This window comes from Ramularia collo-cygni (assembly GCF_900074925.1).
Source record: "Ramularia collo-cygni strain URUG2 genome assembly, contig: RCC_scaffold04, whole genome shotgun sequence".
NCBI lineage: Eukaryota > Fungi > Ascomycota > Dothideomycetes > Mycosphaerellales > Mycosphaerellaceae > Ramularia > Ramularia collo-cygni.
The window spans coordinates 846,081-867,184 of NW_019716258.1; the positions used below are offsets into that span (position 1 = coordinate 846,081).

At 45.6% G+C, this 21,104-nt stretch overlaps 4 protein-coding genes; 2 read left to right on the forward strand and 2 right to left on the reverse strand.

Moving 5' to 3' along the window:
* Positions 1–804: 804 nt before the first annotated feature.
* RCC_03438 (uncharacterized protein) lies at positions 805–1,021 on the forward strand (the record flags this gene model as incomplete). XM_023768725.1 is given in 2 exon segments in its annotated part: positions 805–843; positions 845–1,021. Coding segments are annotated over 2 exon segments (216 nt in total).
* Positions 1,022–5,030: 4,009 nt separating this feature from the next.
* Positions 5,031–5,540, reverse strand: RCC_03440 (uncharacterized protein; the record flags this gene model as incomplete). XM_023768726.1 has 3 exons in its annotated part: positions 5,031–5,230; positions 5,365–5,402; positions 5,470–5,540. The coding sequence occupies 3 exons, from the start codon at positions 5,538–5,540 to the stop codon at positions 5,031–5,033; spliced, it is 309 nt and encodes a 102-aa protein (XP_023624494.1).
* An 8,548-nt stretch (positions 5,541–14,088) lies between these two features.
* On the forward strand, positions 14,089–17,072 carry RCC_03441 (uncharacterized protein; the record flags this gene model as incomplete). XM_023768727.1 has 2 exons in its annotated part: positions 14,089–14,146; positions 14,200–17,072. The coding sequence occupies 2 exons, from the start codon at positions 14,089–14,091 to the stop codon at positions 17,070–17,072; spliced, it is 2,931 nt and encodes a 976-aa protein (XP_023624495.1).
* A 549-nt stretch (positions 17,073–17,621) lies between these two features.
* RCC_03442 (related to Ascorbate oxidase precursor) lies at positions 17,622–20,045 on the reverse strand (the record flags this gene model as incomplete). XM_023768728.1 has 10 exons in its annotated part: positions 17,622–17,744; positions 17,806–18,420; positions 18,489–18,623; positions 18,674–18,817; positions 18,886–19,016; positions 19,071–19,293; positions 19,352–19,487; positions 19,546–19,572; positions 19,629–19,758; positions 19,811–20,045. 10 exons carry the CDS (start codon positions 20,043–20,045, stop codon positions 17,622–17,624), a joined length of 1,899 nt encoding a protein of 632 aa, XP_023624496.1.
* Between the last annotated feature and the right edge of the window lie 1,059 nt (positions 20,046–21,104).

The window sequence follows — 21,104 nt, forward strand, 5'->3', positions numbered from 1 at the left end:
TAGACGTCTAGACATTCGGGAGCTATCTTAATTCCTAGAACGTCGGTCTACTATTAGAGCAATGTCTTAAAATAGCAGTGAATTTCCTGTAAAATCTGTTAGCCTAATATCTAGTCTATCGGGAAGTAAGGCACTATAGACTTCGTAGCAGTGTATGGAGAATGTTCGATCTAGTGCGCCGAAATCGAATGCTAACCAGAACACGGAGAATAGTAGCAGTCTCTCGAAGGCGTTAAAAAATCTGCCCCTATCGTACACTACTAGACGATTAAAGTTCTTCTTATTCCACTTGTCTAAGCGAGCAGACTACTTCTTCTTAGCGCATTCGTCGCTACTCCTTTCCGCATTAACTAGGTATCTAAAGATGTTACTATCGGAAAACTCGAGCGAGTTTACGTATTCTTCCTACATGCTTTTCCGATTATATAGAGGGAGGCCTAATAATAAGCTATTGCTCCTACAAAACTCGAATCTCGTTCTCGCTTACCTTCGTCGTAAATTCTAACATTCCACTACTAGTAGGGAGGCTTTAGAAATTTTATTGCCGCCTATACTCGATGTTTACCGTATAGGTAGGGGGGGGGGGGCATCGGAATCGATTGTTACCTTACCGTAGAGCGCTCTAGGTCAATTACTCTAGCTAGACCGCATGCCCTATGTAGGAGAGACATCGTATATAGGACATCTATAGATGTTAAACTATAGTAGGGTCGAATCGGCGAGTAGACTCGTAATGCTCGGTTTGGGCCTATAGACTATACCTATAGGGCGGATTATAAGTATTTATCTACGGACTAGTTTCAAATGGCGTACAGCATCTATAGATATACGTTAAGCTTATTAGTGCGTGGAGCACATGTCCTACGACGGCTATAGGCTAACGCTAGCGGATTCCTACTTGCCTAAATCTGCTATACCTACGGAGCTAGGACCGGATGCTAGTATAATAATCTATGCTAGTGCTAATAATTGTCTTGGCCTCTCGATATTAAAGCTTGGGGAGTATTGTAACAAAGGCTAGGCTGCTACGATACTTTCCCTATATACTTAAAAACTCCCGTCTATATTACACTTAAATACTCTGCCTTATCTACTATTATAGCGACAAATCTTTACTATTCTACTCACTTATAACGTATGTGACCAGCCCTTATTACTTGTTAATCATTAGCGTATCTAATAACATATCGTTAAATAGCACCGCCTAGACAGGCCTTAGCTTAGAGCGAGTCGAAAGCTAGATTATTCGAACGATTAGGCTTGGGTAAGCGAAATGCTTTCTACCGTAGAGTGTATTCGATAATAAAGGTAAGCATTAAACATCTCTTCTATTTAGTACTTATCCTAATAGTAAATAGGAAGAAGTAGTAGAAGGAGGGAGGCGAATAACGGAAAGCAAAGACGTTCTAGTACTAGTACTTCGAGGGAATATATCCGTCGGGCTACCTTTTAGTAATGCTTAGATTAGTAAGACGGCTACACATCGCGAAATTCTACGGATCTATCGGATGGCACGGCCGGAGACTAGAGTAGTATACGATCTTAGCCGTAATATCGACCGTGTCGAGGAAGAGAATTAGGTTATCCGGTAGATGCTCTAGTACGTCTTTTGCTATAGAGACAGTCGTAACAAAAATCGGAGAACAACCTCTCGGAGTCTAGAACGATTAAGGTGCTCGCAACCTATAAGCTTGGCGTCGATCGCTACTACTACGGCGTCTCGCTATAAGTACCTTGTTTTAATAATAAGCCTAGTCCTAGCGATACGGTGTAGCTAATAGTCCTTATAGGTGCAGTAAGTAGCTCTAATTCCTACCGGCAAAGCTACTATTAGGATCCTATCCGCGACATATAGTACAGCAGATAGTTTATCGCTTGGACATTAAGTCGGAGTGCTACTTACTACGGAATCTTAATTCGGCATACTATCCGTAGAAGGGTCTATGTCCTAGTAGAAGCCTAGAGTCGGTCGAAAATGCGCGATCCCCTACTACGATATTAGCGGCGGTAGAACAACTAGAATAATCGGCGGCTATAGTAGGACGGACGTCTTAGCTCGTATCGGCGAGCTATAATCACGAAACGAAAGGTTCGACGGCTAGTACTACGACTAGACCGATGCTGGCGATAACCCCGAATCGAGCGTTATGTCTACCGTCGACACTATCTATGTTCACCTAAATGTTAGTCCGAGGAGGCCRACGGAAAGCTTGCCTATAGGTCGACTTCGACCTCCGTGCGTCTTGTTTGTGCGTCTTGTTTAATTATCCTATTTGTAAGATGTTTCGTATGCTAGTCGATTAAGGACGCTAATTCGGGCGGCCATCTTAGCACTTAGTAGACCCGAGTACGACGGCATATTTGTTTAAGGGACGAAATAGTACATTGTAAACCAGTTAAGCGTAGAGACGGTCCTAAGGAGAGTACGGCGCACCTTTTCCACGTATAGCTTCCGCCTCATTGTTATAGTATAAAAAGATTCCCTAGGAACCTCCATCCTATAAAGAGCACGACTCGCGATTAGGTCGAGCAAGAAGTGGAAAAGGCGAGCCTCCGAAAACATTAAATGAGTCTATTATACAGCGTAACGGAGCTCCGTCCTGTGACCAAACTAGCTAGGAACACCTAGGGCGTTAAGTAATCTAAATGAACGTTTCCACATGCCCGGCGTGGTTAACACAATTCAGTATAACCACGGCCGGAGACAAAGTTAAAGTGTGACGGCAAGTCCAATTGCTCAGCTTACAGACCTTTTGGGTATAGCTGATTCGTGCGACGGGACGGATGGCAAAGTCGGAACGAAACGCTTATACTACGCATAGGAACCGTTTGGGCCCTAATCGACGTTAAGAGCATCWCGATCTAATAGGAGTTAGTTCCGTCGAGCGGCCCCATTTATATTCCCGTATTTTAAGTCTCTATTACGGAGACATTTCTAAGGAATATTATACATAAAATGCTTGGCCGCTTAACGGCTGGGTATGTAATGTAGCGACCCGCATTAGCACCGATTATGTAGTACCGAAGTAGCGCGAAAATGCCGACCTAAAGATGCTAGAAACTGCTACGTAACGCTACTTAGATTTTGCCCTCTAATCTTTTGTCTTAGCATCTTTCTATGCTTTATATATACTTTTCCTACTTCCGGAATCTGCTCGAATACGTTCTACTTTATTGTTAGTAAGACTCCTTTAGTGCTTTAGAAGGCCTTTAATTAGGTCCACGGCGAAAACAAATAAAGTCGTAGGTAAGCTTAATGTAACTTAGGATGTAAACAGAGGGGCTATCTGTAGCTACTATTCCGAATTTCGTAATTTCCTAGGTTAATCGATCGTTAGAATATTATGTAACCTCTTAGCACTCGATTTTCTACAGATTTAGCGATGTCTTAGGTGTGTACGGTTTTAAGGACCATATAATTACACTGCGACCAAAACATATACCGCATTATTAGGTCAAAGTTGTAATGCTGTGTATGAATTATTAGCTACGTGCCGTCGATAGCATAGTACCGGTCTACGGTTGTAATAAAAGGTAGGCCGAAGCGGGGGGTCCGTGTTCGATATTGTGCTATTCGTAAGAGTTTCCTTATCGGTGTTCTAGCCGGATTAGATTGTAACGGCGAGGTAGCCTAGGCCGGACATCTTTAGGGCTGGCTATAGTAAGGAAGTCTTAGAATCGAGTAGCAGGGGAAATTTCCGACTTAATAAAACTCGGGGAAGGACCAAACTTCGTATATATACTAGTCCGTCCGAGGGATTCTTGAATTTTCTGCTCCGTTACTATTTACAAATGTGTTAATTATAACGAGGTGAAGTTGTTACACCTGCGTTATAGGCGGAGATAGATTGTCTTACTAATTCCGTGCCGACGTTCGGAGGTGCTCTTTCGGGATCCGCTTCGGCATTAGGTAGCATTATGTTTACTAGGAAGTAAGGCATGTTAAACATCTACAGTTATAGCACACACATACTCTCTTACTCCCCCTCTCTTACTCCCTCTCTCTTACTCCCTCTCTGTCTCTTACTCCCTCTCTGTCTCTTACTCTCTATCTCTTACTCCCTCTCTAGCTCTTACTCTCTATCTCTTACTCCCTCTCTGTCCTCGACACTTCGTCTACCCGCTATACTATTAACGAAAAATCTCCGGCTTCCATTCTTAAGAGCAACTTAAGCTGCCGCCTTAACTTTAGTACTAGCGAGCGGGCCTTAGTATCCGCCTTCATTAATATCACGATCATGCCTTTAATTATCTACCGTAACGGTAACCTTCTATATAGCCTTATCCTAGTTCGGGATGGAAAAGCATTTGCAACTAAAGACTATGCTCCTATGTTCCGAAGAATCGGAACCTACGTCGTAATATAAGAGAGGCGGTACGACTAAGAGGATTTATACAAATGGGTAGTCGAGCGTCGTTTTACTCTAGAAAGAGTGTTCGTTATACGTTAGGATAGAGCATTCGGCACATAGTATGTCCTATAATTACGCGTTAGTAGTAACGATAACATCGTGCCCTAGATACTAAAACGAAGGTAAGCCCTACTAGTACGTAGCGGATTAGCGGGCCGGCGCGATTCTAGCTAACCTTAGATAAGGCGGAAGCGTAGACAGACGTATATATAGCAGAGCTGGCTAGTAGACCTATATAGTGCCGTACAACGGCTTCGCAAATGTCCTCTCCTCCTCCGGATAGCCGTATAGCTAAGGCTCGATTACGCCCTCGGAAGAACATTACGCCGATTTCTACGCTCACCTAGGACGAGGGGCCGGTACTAACTCTAGCTCTCGGTTTTACGAGTGAGCTAACTTAGGAAGTCGACCGAATCTTCGGGAGTGCCCGTAGGCATAGTAAGGTCTTCTATAAAGTTTAGTAGGAGCCTACCTAGGAGCCCGCGGAAAGCCTATAAGGCTCTACCGATGCTACCGTCGCGGAGTTCCGCTTAAACAAAAAGCGTCGAAGAGTATGTTAATCGAAGTCTAGATTTAAGCAGGGAACGAGAAGCTTTCGCATCTGTATATAATCTATTTTTAAAGACGCCATACGCCATCTATACAAAGTATCTTATTCTTAACTCGACCTTTTGTTCGCAAATCTTCCGCTAGCTTATTAGCAAGCTTAGGAGTAAGTAGGTGCACATGTAAGCTATAAAGCTGGGTTAAATTTGTAGTCCGCTGTTGTTTAGTAATTTGCTCTCCTATATTGTATATTACGCTGTTAACAAATACATCTATATAGCCCCTAGTATAGGTTCGTAGCTACTACGCTAGGCTAATAGAAGACCTAAGCGCGGAGTAGCTGCCTTTACAGGCTATTATAACCAAGCTCTATTTATATTCCCACTCGTATATAGTGCTTACGTACCGTCTATATATAACGCTGTTAATATATCTACATAGTATCTATAGCACGGTACGTAATTAATAACTACTTGTCTTAATAGTCGATAGCGACGCTGTGTTTACGAACCTCGGCCCGGAGCCACGTATAATCGATCGGCCTAAGGCACCCGCATTAGGTCTAAATGTCATCCTCCACATTTTTAACGACAGCTTATAGATGCTGTTAAATTCTGTGCCTAGAAAGCTAAGTGCTATAGCCTTGCAACCGGCCGCTTAGCGGCATCTCGCGTGCCTTATAAATAGAGCGGCACGTTATATACATTACTAATATACGGCAACCTTAATTTGCCGTAYAGGTTATACCGTGTCTAGTGTATACGTCGTAGCGATAGTAAAGGTAGCTAATAAAACGAGTAATTAATACTTCATATTAATAACACCCGTAGCACGCATCGCGAAATAGATGCGAGCTCGGCTAATCGCTACGAGATACGCCTCTCGCAGCTAGCAGAAGAGTGTTAAAAGAGTTATTAATGTGTTCTTGCCTCGTAGGTGCACGTATAAGTATAAGAGAGCATAGATCTAGGCACGTAATGCTTAAGATGTATAGATATGCCTAAGGGCGTGCCCTATGTTCGTTTACTATACTTAAAAAACTTCCCTACTATAATACCTGCCCCTTATATAGCTTAGTCTAAAGTAGCAGTCCCTCTTTTAAAGGGCGATACTTATACCGGAGCTAGTAAAGAGATGTAGGCTAATACTTTATCGAGCACAAGAATTGCATTCGAAAACATTCTAATCTCGGCGAAGACATTATAAGCCGATAGGGCAATCTAAAAGATTCTTAACAATATAGACAAGGTCCCCGTGCTTAAGTTAAGGATACAAAGCATTATCGAGCAAGACAGGCTCTATAAGATAGCTCGACTACAAGCTCTCGAAGACTATAATAACGACCGCGATAAGTGGATAGCAGAAAAGCAGACTTTTAAGGCTAGTTTTCAGTCCTTAACATAGGAGGTTAAAGGCAACTAAAAAAAATGCTAAGATCTATAAAGCGCCGAAAGACATTAGGTAGACTAGGTCAAAGCACTAGAGAATCTTACAAATCTATAAAAGGGAGACATATTATAATAATAGAAGAGCAATAAGGGTCTGATTAACGTAATTAGATCTAAAAAGGACAAGAACGACGCTCTTAAACATGCGCTCGACCAGGCCACGATTAAGATAGCGTAAGTCAGCGATAATAAAACACAACTATAAAAAGATTTAGCGGTAGCTAAAAAGCGAGCTAACTAGAATGCAAAACAATTACAAGCTGTAGTAGATATAACTGTTCCTTTAAAAGAGGATAAGCAAGTGTAAGTCGATCCTAAGCCTGCCTTACTCTAGTTACTAATAGTAGACAGTCTAGAGAAACTGGATTCCGTGTAGGTAAAAGCCGCCTCTTTAWTTTGTTCAACCTTTTTCTATAATACCGACTTAGCCGATTCTAAGGTAAGACCTAATAAGCTAGTCTCCTAGCTATAGGCTAACGGTTTTTCACAGACTACAAACTTTTGGATTTAATTAGCGTAGACTACAAGCGCCTAGAATAATTCGTTGCCTATGCCCTAGAGCAACACTAGTGCGGTAAAGCAGATACGGTACGTTATAATCCTAGCGCGTCTATCGCGTGCCTTCGTAGACCCTTTATTTCAGCCGACCTATCTTCTTCTAGAAGAAAGTAGGATTCGCGACTTGTTATTACGCTAAGCCTAGGACTATCCTATAAAGGAGTCTACTATACGAGCACTGTTATAGGCGATGCTACGGAAAGAATAGGAATCCGCGTCCTCTACTAGGATTATAAAGGCTTATAGTATCGTTATAGATATAGTAGATAGATTGTTGCCTAAGGACAAAGAAGCATAGTTTCGGGAACAAATAAAAGACCTTATAGAGGAAGCACGGGATATCTAGTAAGAAGTATGCCGCTTTACTAAAGCAATTAAACCACGATTTGACTTGTAAGACTATACCGACTAGCCGTAGAACAAGCTGCTATTTAAAGCGGCTCGACCGGTTATCGTTAATTAGGGACAGTATTCACGTACAGGTCCTAACTAAGCTATATTCGCTGTCTTCCCGCGTCTTTACGCGATTGCGGGAGATATTCGGAGCCCCGAGACCCCTAGGGTATTGTTTATATAGTCTTAAGCCTAAGTAGCAAGTAAGGAGATAGGAAAGTTGTATACAGGTTCTCGAGCGGGAAGAAGCAATTCCGTGCGAATGAGATCGAAATTCTAGAGAGCGTTAAACGGGAAGGCCATTAACTAGACCACACCTAAAGACTAACATCATTTTGTAGGGGCTGGGGAAAGCTAAGAGTATTTCTAGGAAGATCGAGTGTAGAGGAAAGCTAAGCGTAGGCTAGAGCTATGTAATAAGGCTACTATAATTGTTAGCGATCGTTTGCATGCGTTATAATCTGTATAACGCAAGCTCGCTATAGCTTGCGCCGGCGTAGAAAGTCAAAATAGAAGCTCTTACGGAAGAAGAAGTCGAAATTACCGCTAATAAACTCCTTAACACGCTAAAAATTAATCGTCTTGCGGTTGCCCTAGCGGATTCCTCCCTTAAGATCTTCGGACGTTTACTGTTAGTTAGACCGTCTCGTAAGGACTACTAGCTAAGTTACTACTATACGATAGAGGGGTTAAAGAGGCATAGTCTAGGCTCCTACGACGCTTAACGACCTAGAACTAGTCGAGCTAGATAGATGTAGTTATATACTATTCCTCTACCGCAACGGAGTATAGTAGTATGTATTATATGCGGCAGGATACGTTTTAGCTATACACACTCGACGAACTTAGTGCTCGCGTTCGATCCCTATCGTACTACTTTTGCTAACAACTTCTAAACCGTAACCGGTTTTAAATATAACCTGTTTATGTTCGGCTATAGTTCGCATATCCTATAAGAATGAGCGTATTATCCGACACCTTCCGAGCCCTAAAATTGTCGCCCTATATATAGCAAGTCTAGCTAGATTCTATACAACACAAGCGAACTATAGCGGGCAGCTAACGTCACGTTTTCGAACATATATGCGCTTCTGCCCCGCATTCCTCACCTGCCTTCTCTTCGCCCGGTATCGTAAGAAGGCGTATAACGAGTAACGTGTCTTACTACCCTTACTAGGACACATTGTCTAAAGTGCACCTTAGTTAAGTAACGAACGGTCGTGAACCTATAGTCTGGCAATCTACGATAGGAGATGGCCTTAGCAGAATCATTAGTTTAATTAGTTAAATGCATAGAACGCTAGTATTAATACCTGCCCTAGCTAGTTTCGTCGGTCCGCGGGGAAGTTAGAGGGCCCTACTACTAATATTAGTACTATAGCGCACTCTAGCATCCCTAAATCAAGTCTAATCTACTCCAATTTAGTCCTATATCGTTCCTACTATGTCGGTAAGTAGTCCGTGTAAAAGGTGTTGTTTTTAACTATTCTAACTACGCGTAGGAGCCTCGTAAGGCTAATAGCCGGTAGTTAGAGACCTACCTCTATAACTAGCTCCGAGTAGCTTTCGAAACTACTAACCGTAGTAACCGTACTATTAGACGTACGTACGGTATTGCCTATTATAAGACAGTTGGCCGTATAAGGCTTAGTTTCGAGTTGTTTAGATAGCCGTATCCTCTACCTAATATACGTAGAGGTAGGCTACCGCGCCTTATACGAGATAAAGAGTAGGGCTTCCTTCGGTATGTCTAGTCGTAGCCGGATGCCTACGCGGATAAGATAGCGTAGTAGATATTCGATAATACTAGCTACGTRTATAGCGACCGCGGCGTATACGCCTTACTATCGCGGTTATAATRGACTCGAAAGGTTRCTCGGCGGATTACTAGAGAGCGCGATAAGCRACTACGGTCGTATTAGCGCGCGAAGGCCATCGGATAGAAGCGTAATAACCTAGTATTTATCGACGAGTTAGCGTRTAATAAGCGGAATAGATATAGGTAGGTTRTTAGTGTCGCTATAAGGTTACGAGAGTTACGAAAGTTAGTGTTTTAGCTTAACTAACAACACACTTAGGAAGTACTCTTAGTTACTAATTAGCTATCTAGTAGACACTCGGTTACTAACTAAACGCTCTAAACGGTAGTTACTAGTTCTAGCATTTATAATGCGAGGTTACTTAGACGGTCTATTATTAAAGYAAGGAGCGATTACCGTAGAGGAYATACTAAACTAGCTAATCTAATAGGTCCTTCTACAACTAGCTACTAGCATAATTRTTATTATAGAYAATRCATTAATCTACCGCTCTAAAGCTRTCGAAYAGGCCGTTTAAGAGGCTAGCTATACACTCGAGATGCTACTACCTTACTCTCCGGACTTTAATCTAATAGAGYAGTTATTTAATGTCCTTAAGTTATAGATAAAGCGACACCGAAACGAAGTAGCGGCGTATACTAATTTCGAGGACTTCCTTATCTACGCTATATAGGAATAAGAGTTCGAAACAACAGCGTAGAAGCACTTCGAAAAGAGTAGTTATTACCTATAGCTTACTATTAGAGCTCGTCTCTATATGTACATTTATCGCAGTTAATATTAGCTAGTCGCATTATATATGCGTAGGAAGCTCCGTATCCTCTAGAGTATTAATCCTTTCCTTAAGTCCATCTAATCGTAGTAATATTAGTAATATTGCCCTTATTACCTGCTCTAGAGTCTCTTAAATTGTAGTAAGTTGTTTGTCCTTAAAGATAGTCGCGGGTTCCTTATATATTAGTAGTGTAGGGAACGGTAAGGACGTACTATTCGGTAGTAAGGACGGTAGAGCGCGTAGTAATAATATGTCGACCTGTGCATTTCGAATTATTCGTGTTTGTTAGAGGTTGGATTTAGAGGCTTATAATAGTCGAGATGTCGCTTTAGTTCGTGTCTAGTTTACTTATATGTATAGCTAAAAAGGGCCGTGCGCGACGCTCGGCGAAGTTTAGAAAGATTAGTAGAGTTAATGTAGTCGAGCGTGTGACGAAGTTAAAGCTAACTTAAGACGAACTCCCCGCGGAAATGCTAAGAATACCGTTTGGACCCTAAAATCCCGAGATCCACCTCGTACACGGTATAAATGCGTAACAACCGTACACTCTAAATTCACTAAATAAATACTTAAAATTCGAGCGCGTCGAGAGCTACAATTTAAGCTATCGTTAACCGAAAACGGCGTTATAGTTGCTACGTAATCTAACATAGACTATATACGGCCGTAGGTCGACTTTAGATAGACTTCCCTAAGCTTTAGTAGGGCTTAGCGAGGTTAACTATACTTAAAACTTTCCCTACCTCCTTATAACAACACCATTTTAGAGCATATAGTATATAACATAAAATGGATCCTATAATAACTCGATCCGGAGAAGAAGCTCGAAGAAAAATCGCAAGAAACGGACCGTTAGTTTAAAAGCTATTAGACCTCGAACATTACTACTATCGCCCTAACGCCCGCATCCTCCTTCGCATAGCCTTAAACTCTTCTACACACCGTTTAATGCGGAGTTTATAGCTAGGCATTAATCCCCTCGCTATCTACTGCTTCTTACTAACTTAAGTAATATTAATAACCGAATAATTATTATTAATTATTATCCTTTTAATAGAATAAAGGGCTTGCTGCCTTACCTTACTACTCCACTCTATCTTCGGCATACACTAATTAATAAACTCTTTAACTTCATCCTTAGGCTCTAGCTATAACGAGGGCAATTTATCTCGCTGCTATATAACAGGCGTAGGCGTTAGAGTAATAGTAGACGGTGTGTTATTATAGATATATACAACTTAATTACTACTACCGTTTAATTAACGATTGAGCTTCTATCGAATAGCTTATATACTGTCGCCCTAGCCGTACGTACTAGCGAGTTTAGCCTTAATTAATTAACGGCGTATCCGTTCCCCTAGCTTATCTATAGTAACCTCGCTATTACCTATTAACGACTACTACGCTATAAGAAYAGCACTATAGAYAGGGAAGTAATTCRTAGGCTTATTACGGCCGTCGATAAAGYAAACGTRATCTACGTTCTTATATCCTCCGTTTCGATAGGGCTAACGAAGTRTAATAGCCTCTAAGAAGTTACTACTAGCACGTAGGGCTRCTTAAGCTTCTAGYAATCGTCTAAGGTAGATTATAGTAGCCGTTCTTACTATTAGTRTAGGAGYAAYACTAGCGTCTAATTTAACTTCTACACCTATACGGAGGTCCTTYTTRTTCGCTATATAGAATAGGCTTAGTTCCCTTATAATATAATRCTAAYTACTAGTACCCTTCTACGTCTRTTTAGCCTAAGTATAGACTAGYAATRTATAGTAAGAAGCAGTTAACTTAGCGCTTACGAAYACACCTCTTATTATTCGAATAGCTRAGTTAATCTAGTCCGATATATTACTAGCGCTRTCCTCGTCGCTTCTAAGCCTCTAAGTTTTATCTTCTTACTTACGGCCCTTCTTATAATATAGGCTTACTCGATACTCGAACGGCTATAGCTCCGAGGGCGGCGACGAGTACTTAGAGCGTAATATCGAYACGGTRCGTCTACTTAGCGGTAGCTCCGCTAAAGGCTCTRCTTCTAACACTYRCTAGTTTAACGGACTAGCGAYAATAACCGGCTCYRCGATAATAATAGGCTCCTTRCCTTTACCCTTCTTCCGCTTCTTCGATAGAGCTACGGCGGCGTTAATAACCTTCGTAGCTTAATAYRCTACATTCGMGCGCTTAGCTAATATRCGCTACTRTTCCTTCTACTTATCCGCCTATAGTTTACGATGTCGCTATAGTTCTACTTCCTTACGCTCTCGTTTAATCCTAGCCTCTTCCTTATCCCTCTATTCTCGGTTACGCTCTCGAAACTCTACTAACTCCGCCTTAGTRTACTTATAATAGAAGGATTCTAGTTCYACCGTGCCTCCGCGCTTAATTAAGGGCACTAGAGTTACGAAYAATAACTRCTAAGAGCGCTTAGAGCCCTCCGTAATATTACTTAGCCTTACTATTRCCTCTATAGCTAAYACTCGAACGTCTAGTTCCTTATCTTTATCTTTATCTAGYACCGGCTCCGGCTCCTTCTTAAAATCTATTAACTTCTAACGTTTTAACCGTRGCTTTATCGCGTTAATTRTAGCCTACGCTTTAGGCCTACGCGATATAGAGCGCTATAACCTCCGTAACACCGGCTAAGTAGAAGGAGGGGGCATATAGCCTAGAGAGTCCGGCTAAGGCGTATCTAGTAGTAAAGATAGTCGCTAAGGGCCCTTATTACGCGGTAGTAAAGACAGTAGTAAAGAAGGGCAACGCGACGAGATATTAATAGCCTCTTAGCTCTCGTCTAGTAGCGTAGGTATAGCGAAGACATAAATAACACCTTTTAAGAAGCCTTAGCAACGACACGGTTTAGTATATTAGCCTAATCGAGACGGTTAGAGATGCTAGAGGGTAGTGTAGTACTAATGTTAGTAGTAGGGCCCTCTAGCTTCCCCGCGGAGGTTAACGAAACCGGCTGGGGCAGGTATTAATACTGGCGTTCTAACTGGGCCTAGCAGGACGGAGATCGGAGCCTTATGTCACCACTACACTAAATCACGCACTGACATATGTTCAGCATCCTACCGCATCGGAAGCTCGCCCCGCTCCTTGGCTGCAAGTGCGGACCGTTGCGCCGTCTCATACAAAAACAGTGTCCTCGACCAATTGCAAGATGATATTGAGCGGGAAGTTTGTGCGAGTCGTACAGCGCCGGCGACCTTCCCATGCAGCTCCATGCTGTAGCTAGGTCAGAGTCATTCCCAACTCCATGCCCATCAAGTTCTGTACGGCTACGCGGACAATAGCAAGCAAATTGGCCGTGACCGTGTGAGMTACCTTTCACGTACATGCGTCACCTCAATGCAATCGACGATGGATTGGCAACAAACCCAACTCAGACTCTGCATTTCCGCGGGAATTTGATCTGCGGTGAGTAAGAGGGCATTGATAGTGATACTGATGATCGCAGTACGCATGGCACACCAGGGTTGATTGAAAATCTGGAACGAATTTGCTCAAGTTTTCCTCAGTCTCCAATGGTCGGCGTTGGGTATGACGTGGAATTGGTCAAGGCAGCGCGGTTTGCAGGACCTGCCGTCGTGGTAGTTTCCGTTACGGAGAACATGCATGCGGTTCGAGGCTGTGAGTACTGGTCAGCTCATGCAAGTACGTACGAAGGAGTAGTTTGGATGTGTCAAAATGCTCATCGTCACCCGCGCGGCGAATGATCGGTGTCATTCAGTTGCCATCGATGGGAAAGTCAGTGAGCTGGGCACATGATCCTGCCATGCCGGAAAGTCTTACCTTTGATGTGAATCGCGGAGACGTCGCGCAGCTGCCATCGTCTACCATTCCTCGCAGCAGTGCCTGTGCCAATCAAGAGCTGCCGGAAGGGTGGAGTGTAACAAGTCAAGATCGGAGGGAGGCCGGACCGGCGAGCTATGGCTGGCCCCCTGCTGTAGGTAGTTTTGGTGGAGTACGTACGAGTCCGATTAACCCACGACTCGAAGGTTCCGTCGCCGTGGGCGGACGGGAGGCTGTTCGGAAGCGTAGAGCGCCTCGGTAGTGATACGTATATGTATATACCTATTCATGTCGTTTCTCCCAACCACTTGAACTCGCCAACAGAGTTTGTCTTTGTCTACATCTGCAAGATGACCAACACCGAAGCATTCGATCGCCACAATGAGCCCATCGCTATTATCGGAATGGGTATGTTGCAATCGAATAAAATCACTTTTGACAGACAGCTGCTGACCAGTAAGCCTGCAACCTGGCCGGCGGGATTGACTCTCCACGCAGGTTCTGGGATACATTGATTAATGGGGAGATCAAGCTCTCCGAGAAGATTCCCAAGTCCCGTTTCAATATTGACGCCTATTTCCGCGAGGACTCTTTTGGTAGAGCGGGAGCCATTGCCTCCAAGGGTGGTTTCTTCCTCGAGACTGAAACGAACGCCTTCGATGCTGAGTTCTTCGGGATTAGTGCTGATGAAGCCAGCCATATGGATCCCCAGCAATTCCGCATCCTCGAGAGTGTTTATGAATGTCTCGAATCTGCGGGCAAGACAATGCAGGATGTCAAAGGGACCAATACGGCCGTCTATCTAGGCAACTTCAGCCTGGACAAGGTCATTGCTTCAGCTCGCCACTCGTACGATGATCGCCATCTTCACGAGGTCGCCGGCGTCGACCCAGGCTTATTGAGCGCTCGCGTTTCATACTTCTACGATCTGAATGGTCCAGTCTACACTACAAACGCAGGTTGCACGAGCAGTCTCCTCGCTCTCCACACCGCTTCCATGGCTCTCCGCCAAGGAGAAGCGCCGGCCGCGATTGTTGGCGGTGTCAACCTCGTATTGGGACCTGAGGCCTATTCCAGCTATTCCAAGTTCAACATCATGTCGGAAGACTCTATGTGCCACCCATTCGATGCCCGTTGCAACGGTTACGCCCGTGCCGAAGGCGTGGGTGCGTTGTACGTCAAGCTACTGTCGGATGCAATCCGGGACAACGATCCCATTCGTGGTGTTGTCCGGTCGCTCGCCACTACGGCAAATGGTATGATTCCAGATACGCCTCTTTTCATCCCCAACGAGACCGGTATGGTGAAATGCCTGAATTTGGCATACTCCCAGTCAGGCTTGGATCCCGCCGAAACTGCATATGTGGAAACTCATGGTGTTGGAATGATTCCCGGAGAGATTGCTGAAGCGCACGCCATCGGCAAAGTCATGAATACGCCCAATCGACGGTCACGACCTCTTCCCATTGGCGCTCTGAAGACAAATTTTGGCCACCAAGAGGCCGCCAGCGGGATCTTCGTCCTTATGAAAGCAGCAATGATGACAGAGGCTGGCATCATCCCGGGTCATGTGAACTTCAAGTCAGCACACCCTGCCATCGATCTCGAGAAGCTCAACATCAAGCCTCAAGAGCAGACCGTCGATTGGCCAGCTGATTACCCTACCCGCCGTGTGGGAATATGTTCTTACGGATGGACAGGGACCAATGTACACAGCCTCATCGAAGCTGTGCAGACGCTGCATCCCAACTATCGTCTGGGACAGAGACGCAAAACGGCCGACTATGACCATTCTGTAGCACGCCCTTTACTGCTGACGTTCTCGGCCGCCAAGGAGTCCTCCCTACAAGCATACATTGCTGCGTTCTCGCAGGTTGCCGACGAATTCTACGCTGCCGACCTTGCATACACGCTGAACATGAAACGATCCAAGTTCGACAATCGAGCCGCCGCTGTGGTCGGGGTGTCTAGCTCAACGCAAAGCGATATCACGCAGTCTCTTAAGTCAGGCCCGGCCGCAACGGGAGATGCCACCAAGAGCATTGTGTTCTCCTTCACCGAATCATCTCGAGATCTCCTTCCACTGGCTCGTGAATTGCAGAAGCATTTCCCCATCTTTGCCCACTCAATGGACGCCCTCAACCTGCAACAGACACTCACGGACCCTGCTACCGCGGCCCATCCTTCGACAGTCATACAGATGGCACTTATTGACCTTCTCTATGACTGGAACATCCGCCCTTCGGTCTTGCTTGAATCAGATACCGCTGCTGCAAGAGCTGCCAGCTCCAAGTTGGAGAACGTGCCTTTCGCCTCCAAGGATGCACCAGAAGTTAAAGGTGCAGCGGTGACCGTAGATCTCAGCCAATTCCAGGACCTGGCTGGTCTGATGTCGCTCGCTGGAGAGGCATATATTGCGGGCGTGCCTCTCGACCTGGAGAAAGTCAATGCCAGCAKCTCCGTCACCTGGAAGCCTTTGGTTGCGGTCGATTTGCCCCATTACATTTGGGACCATTCAAAGACCTATTCGAGCGAGAGTCATGCCAATATCGAGTTCAATCAGAATAGTCATCCTTACCATGAGTTGCTTGGTCGCAGAGTCTGCGGCCTTCCGCCAGCGACCAAGATCTGGAGAAACAAGCTTTCCTTCCAAGATCTCCCGGACTGCCTTCCCCCTCAATCAAAGGCGAAGCCTGTCACAACTCTAGGAACAGCAGCGCTTGTATCGATTGTCGCCGAAGCCTTGCATCAAGGCTTTGAAAACGCCCCTCCCACCGGTTGGAACATTCGGGACTTCAAGGTTCTTCAACCTCTGACCTACGAGAACGATGTTAATTTGATCGAAATCCACACGTCGATTTGTGAGACATCAAGCGCTAGCTACCAGATCACGATCCAGTCAGTCAGAGAGGGAGTTTGGACCAAACATYGTGAGGCATTCATGTTGCAGACATGCGATAGAACAGATTCCCCTCTGGATGTTGTTGACGCTCCTACTTCTTCGGATATAACCCTTGAATCTGTCCCAGCAGGCGAGGCTTTTGATCTTGACTCCACACTGGCTGAAGCTGGTCAGAAGCAATTTGACCCTTACCGCGTCCACCCCCGACTCATCTCTGCCGCGCTGGACATTGCTGCGCAACATGACTCTGACTCTGGACTGTCCATCAACCTCAACGCCTTGAGCTTGGAAAGCTTGTCGATCTACAAATCTGAAGCTACGTTTGGAGGCAAATTTTCGATTACAGCAACCTCCCAAAATGCTGTGGAGGTTAGCTCTGGCAGCGGCAATGATGTAAAGCCGGTGGTGTCTGTCCGAAGCGTTCACATCTAGTAAGGCGAATGTTAATATTCGGTTCAGACGGGCTGCACAGGGGGCAGTTCGCGGAGGTTGGGCTTGTTTGTTACATAGCATTGATAAATCCTCCCTCCTGAACAGCACTACTATGAAAGACTCCCAGACTAAGACTCTGTTTGCGATCGTGTCAGAAGTGTCGATACTGCAAACATCACCAGAGGATAGAAGCAGAAGTAACACGTCAATTTGCGTCACCCAGCGTTACACCACCATTCCACTACTCATCGGATGTAGAGATTACGCGAATCGATCCTCGCCACATTGCATCACGGCGAAGATCCTTTCTCCACATCCGCGTCAGTGTGAACGATCTAGGAGTAACGTGTGTTGTCCATAGATTCTAGACCGAGATTGATTAGCGCCTGGCACCACCTTCGAACCTGAGTCTCACAAAAATTCATTGCATGGAATCAGGGATTTAAGTCTCATATTGTAAGAGAAATGACTTTCATAACCATTCATCTGATCAACTCAGCATCACTGACTCAGATGTGCCAACCACAGATCGTGCGGTGCACGTCGGATTCATCCAAACACACCATCATTACCCGGTACGAATGCGACGTGAGGTTGATGTTTGGCATATTCGGATACAAAACCCCGGACCGACTCATCAATCCCTTCAAGCATGGGAGCAGCCATACCAAGCTGCAAATGACATTAGTATAGGACTAATATTTAAGCATTGAATGTGCACAAGGAAGCTCACCGCAAAGTACCGCAATTTGACCGCGTGGAACATGGTAGCACCCGTGACTGTGACTTTCCAGCGGATGGCCAGCCACCCGAGCGGTGGCAGGTCATGCACAACAGCCAAAGACGGAGTCTCAATGTTGACGTTGGCATTATGCTCCAACGCTTCGTGGATGGACTCCCATTCGAACTTTTCAAAAGCCCGGGATCCCAAATGAAACGTTGGGTTTCCGTGTTTGTAGACTGGAATCGTCTCATTGAGTGTATTTTGAACAATCAAGTCCACGACGGTGCCAATCGGGAGACCGGCCTGAATCGGCTTGGTCGTATTTACCGCATTTTTTGTGAAATACACAGGCTCCATGGCCGCGCGAAAGAGTTGCCAAGGCTTTTCGTTCACAAAATACTCGGTGACATGTTGTTCGTACTTGGACGGCTGGCTCCCTGCTGTCCAGAGCAATGTCTTGTTGCTTTTCTTGGGTGGAGTCTCAGCTGGGAATTGACGGGCAGAGTACTCATCGAATAAGTCACAAGCTGAAGGGACTGACCCGTCTTGATTAAGACAGATCTTGGTGTTGTCACTTGTGGAAGGAAGTGCCATGGGCTCGCCGTAGATTGGGTATCGTTTGGCCTTAAGACTTCGACTTTAGCGATTGACAATAAGGAATGACAACGCAAGGTATAGGCAGTGATACATACCGGGTAACGCAGGAGAGCATAGCCTTCCAGATTCTGCAGCTTGCTAGCGGATGCAAGACGAATGGCGTAATCGTCCGGATTTTGGTCCAATTTGATTAACACAGTCACCCGGGCCCCATTGGTGATGTAAACAGTCTACGGTTTTGTCAGCAATATGTGAAATGAGTACGGGATAATGGCCTTACGTCGACCAGTTGTGGCTCTATGAAACCGGCGTCATTTGCGACGACCCAGAATCGATGGTTGTCAATACTCCACCTCATCGCATGTTCGAAGCTAACATTGATTATGTTGAGCATAATGTACTCCTTGCCATGTGTCTCAATAACCTACCAACATTACAAGTCAGTCAAATCTCGCTACACAGCCTGTTGGGCCTCTCAAACAAATGTCATACCGTAAAATCAGCCACAGATGGCTTACAGGCATCGGGTTCGATACCGGACGTCACGACGCATCCAGCATCGTCGAGTTCGGCTCCGTCGATGGTGCTGTAGCTGGGATTTTTACAGAATACGCGGCCCTTTCCTGAGGATTCATTCAGTAGAAACTCTCAAAGACGCAAAGCCAGATTTGACAAACCGTTCACCAGGATAGACTTGTAACAAGACAACCCTGTTCCTTTGGCCTTCATTTTCTGAATCTTCCAATCCACCGTGCGGAAATCAGAGGTCCATAGGGCTATATGTTGAATCTCATCTTCTGCTTCCTGGATCAAGTGCAGATCAACGGCAGAGTCCGTTATCCAAGAATACGGGCGCGGACGAGAGAGCGACGGGGCGGTCCAAATGGTGCCATAAACACCCTATACAATGTCAKGGGTGAGAATCTTAGCTATCACATGGAGAGAGGAGAGCACTTACATCGACAACTCCAGCGCCAGTGTGATCAGCATACCAATTCAAGCCCCAGTGTCCAGTTGTGTCGAAACGCGAAGTCCAGTTGCCGCGAGGGAGCGTTGCCCACTGGTTCAAGCCACCTGTGCCATCGTTCTCAAAGCTAAATCAGAAGCAGTCAGCCATGTGTTATGTGAATCCATGCGACGGCAGACCCGTACCCGAACTTCCGGTGGGTCATGCCAGACCTGATTATGATGTTAGTCGACATAAACACTCTGATATGGACGCCAAGGACTCAGACCAGTGGATTGATAACTGCGCGGCCAGATCATTGGTAGTATGGAGCTCAATCTGGTCGCCCTCTCTCGCGGTGAGAGTTGGACATGGAGATTCGCCATTGCACACAAACCCAGGACGCCAGCGGCCTCCATCTGCATTGGAGTTAGAAATTTGGTGGCCAGAGAACCGGACGCCGTCACTCACCAAGATTCTGCCATTTCGTTCCAACAGTTATGTTGTATCTTCGAACGATCTGCGCCACTGGAGCGATGGATGTTGCACTCCCAGCTTCATAGCAGTTTGCGATGTTGACGCCGTGCCATGGGACAAGTTCTCTAAACCACCAGAGCAGAAGTGTCGTAGCAGTAACAACGGAGACAAGCAATCCCCAAAGGGAGAAAGAGACACGCCTCCTGTGTTGCACGGGCGGGATGGCCATCGTGTCAACGATGCTTTCGTATTTGTGATCCATATTGCCAGGAAATGTTGCCGATTGTGCTACACAGACAGAGGTGTGCGATGCTGGAAGGAAAGCTGATGATAACGTCTGGTCAGTGTAGTCGCGGACAAAAGTCATCAGGATATCGAGGGCAGTTTTGCCCTCGAGTCATGTCCAAACGTCGACACGAAGGCGAAGAAAAACTTGCATCATCGGCGTCTCATGGAACATCATCTTCACGTTGCTTGCTGGCTGACTCGGGCTCATTTTTCCTGGTGCAGAATGAATGCATTGCGGTGATATCGGAGATGGGCGCACGGGGATTACGGCCCGCTAGTGCGCCTTGGAAGGATCCATACCTAAGGTATTGTTCGAATCGCGACGCTTCAAAGGTCAGAGTGATAAAGTGAAAGCATGTAAAACTAAAGTAGGCAGGCATTCAGGGTACAGGCGAGTCATACGCCGATCTCCGGACCCACCTCCACTAACCCACTCGGGATAGACTTCAATACCCGAAACGGAAGTCTCGTCTGCCTCGCGGCCAATTAAAAGTCGATTCAGCACAAAGGAGCCATACGAGTCAAAAGTCGACTGTCGATAGGAGTGAATTTGTTTAGGTGCAGCACCCCAAGTTCCTGTGTGATATGGTGCTAGGCTAGTTCCAATCTGCAAGTAGCATGAGCTGAAATCGCAGCGACTGAATCGTCCGCCCCACAGCAAAACTACCTTTTGCAGCTCATCCTTGTCTCAGCTGGACGCTGGACGTCACGGCTTRGCTTCAGCAAGCAGGGGCCAAAACGCAGTCGATTTCGAGTAATGCGAGTGAATTGAGTGGCGAGAGACGCTGACAAGTCGGCGATCCATGACAGCATTGCCCTTTCTGCTGGTGTGCCTCATTTTTCGTAAAGCATCTCAGCCGATCGCGCGGAAGACAATCTTGTGGATAAGACTCCGTAGCAGTCAGCCACGCACACTCTCGTCGACAAACCACCTCAAATCACCTCAGACTCAAGCTCTTGCAGATTTGCTCACGGCCATTCATTACACATCTGCTGCAAC